At 38.4% G+C, this 1,894-nt stretch overlaps 1 protein-coding gene across 1 annotated transcript in view; it reads right to left on the reverse strand.

The window, feature by feature from the left end:
- The window catches only part of LOC107690253 (H(+)/Cl(-) exchange transporter 7-like), a 23,133-nt gene that overhangs the window by 14,842 nt on the left and 6,397 nt on the right, over window positions 1–1,894 (reverse strand). Inside the window, exons 7-10 of the mRNA XM_016488518.1 lie at window positions 770–850; window positions 529–591; window positions 360–443; window positions 188–281 (exon numbers count right to left, since the gene is read on the reverse strand). Of these exons, the coding sequence (XP_016344004.1) occupies window positions 188–281; window positions 360–443; window positions 529–591; window positions 770–850 (322 nt within the window). The remainder of the gene's footprint in view (window positions 1–187; window positions 282–359; window positions 444–528; window positions 592–769; window positions 851–1,894) is intronic.

Here is a 1,894-nt window from a genome sequence, read left to right on the forward strand (position 1 = left end):
TTTTTTGAACCTTAAACCGCATAAACACATTTCATTACACCAAATACACAAAATAATGTTCTTTTTAGCAACATCATATGACCCCTTTAACAATATAATAATAACATATTGGACATTGGTTTTGCATAACTTGCTTCTATCCCATGTAAAAATATGGATATTTAAAAAGATTTTCTGCATATCTCACCAACAGGGGCTCCAAAGGCAGCGGAGACTCCAGCCGCTGCTCCTGCGGAAACAAAGTCTCTCTTCTCTGTGTCCCTGCGGAAATACTCAAATATCTGCGGGAACAGAAACTTGAAGTCAGGCTCTGTGTTTACTGTAAGAGTCAAGGAGTCCTAGCAGTACAGAAAACCGACCTTAAAATCTTTTTTCAGTGAAGTGCTTCTGCCTTGAGATACTCCTGCGGCCACCACTGCTCCCGAGTGAATCATGGGTCCTTCCTGTGAGGGGAGAGCAGCTGCTGAGTCCAACAATTAGCTTATTAACATCATTAATACACCCCAGCTGACTGTTTTTCTATTGTACCTTTCCAACAGCGAGACCTCCAGCAACTGAGCAGATCACACCAAAGACCTTTATCGCCAGAGTCTGTGGACATGGAAGAAAATTATTCTTATGGAGATCTATTATAAGAAAACTGAAAAATATCTATTCATCTTACCATCCATATCTATCTGCTATCATATTTTTTTTTTTACCTTTTTGTTCAGTTAAAAATCAAAAGCAAGCAGCCTTGTTTTTCTTATAGAGAAGCTTAAGCTATCACCTTTAGTCGAACAACACGAGGGATCTTCACTCCATTCAGGTAACATTTTATTTGAGGAATTCCACTTCCTGCTGCAATGGGCTGTGAGAAAACAGACTGAATTTTAAATCATTTTCAAAGTAAAATAATATACAACTACTCTACAATTGAAAGTTGTTTTTTTTATGTTTAAAGTCTCTTATACTGACCAAGGATGCATTTATCTGATACAGTAAAACCAGCAATATTGTGAAATATTACAAAATAAAATTGTTATAATATATTTAAAATGCTATTTATTTGTGTGATGGTTAAGCTGAAGTTTTAGTAGTTATTAGTCCAGTCTTCAGTGTCACATAAACGTTCAGAAATTATTCTAATGTACTGATTTGCTCCTCAAAACAAAAACTTTTATTATTATTTAGGGATGCACCGATACCGATACCGATACTGGTATCGGGCCCGATACTGAGCTTCTGTACTCCTACTCGTACTCGTTAAAATGCCCCGATACCAAACGCCGATACCACACAGCATGTGATCGGTGCCATATTCAGACAAAGAAACACCGACAACAGAACAACAGACAGCAGAATGGAGTTATAAGAGATTAAGATTAAGGATGTCTACTACGAAGTATATGTATGCAATGAATATAGTGTTAAACATTCAGTATTAACGCCTGTATAGCTGATGTGCACGAGCTGATAAACAAAGCATGCTGAGTGGATTGAGCGCGTGGCAGCACAGATGCGCGAGATTGTCGAGTGAATATACCTTTCTCACAGACATCACTGGAAAGTTTGTAGTTCGGTCGGATATGTCAAAAACAAGTAAGTAAAACAATGCACAAGTTACTTAACGGTAGGGAGAGAGAGAGAGAGAGAGAGAGAGAGAGAGCGCGCGCACTTCTGTTGTGTGATCTTTGATGTTCACTCACTTAGCACACGCATCATTTGGATTAAAACTAAATCGTAAAAATAAGACCATTTATAGGGGCATTCACTATAAACGTCATTTATTTTTACCCTTGGGCATACGACTTTCTGGCGAAAGTGAATCTAACAGCCTGTGTGAAATGCGCTAGACTGCACTATTCTGCATCAGTACAAATACCTGCACGTGTTGCGCGTGTTTTGCTTGCTT

The sequence above is a fragment of the Sinocyclocheilus anshuiensis genome, unplaced genomic scaffold (genome assembly GCF_001515605.1).
Source record: "Sinocyclocheilus anshuiensis isolate Anshui unplaced genomic scaffold, SAMN03320099.WGS_v1.1 scaffold461, whole genome shotgun sequence".
NCBI classification, from domain to species: domain Eukaryota; kingdom Metazoa; phylum Chordata; class Actinopteri; order Cypriniformes; family Cyprinidae; genus Sinocyclocheilus; species Sinocyclocheilus anshuiensis.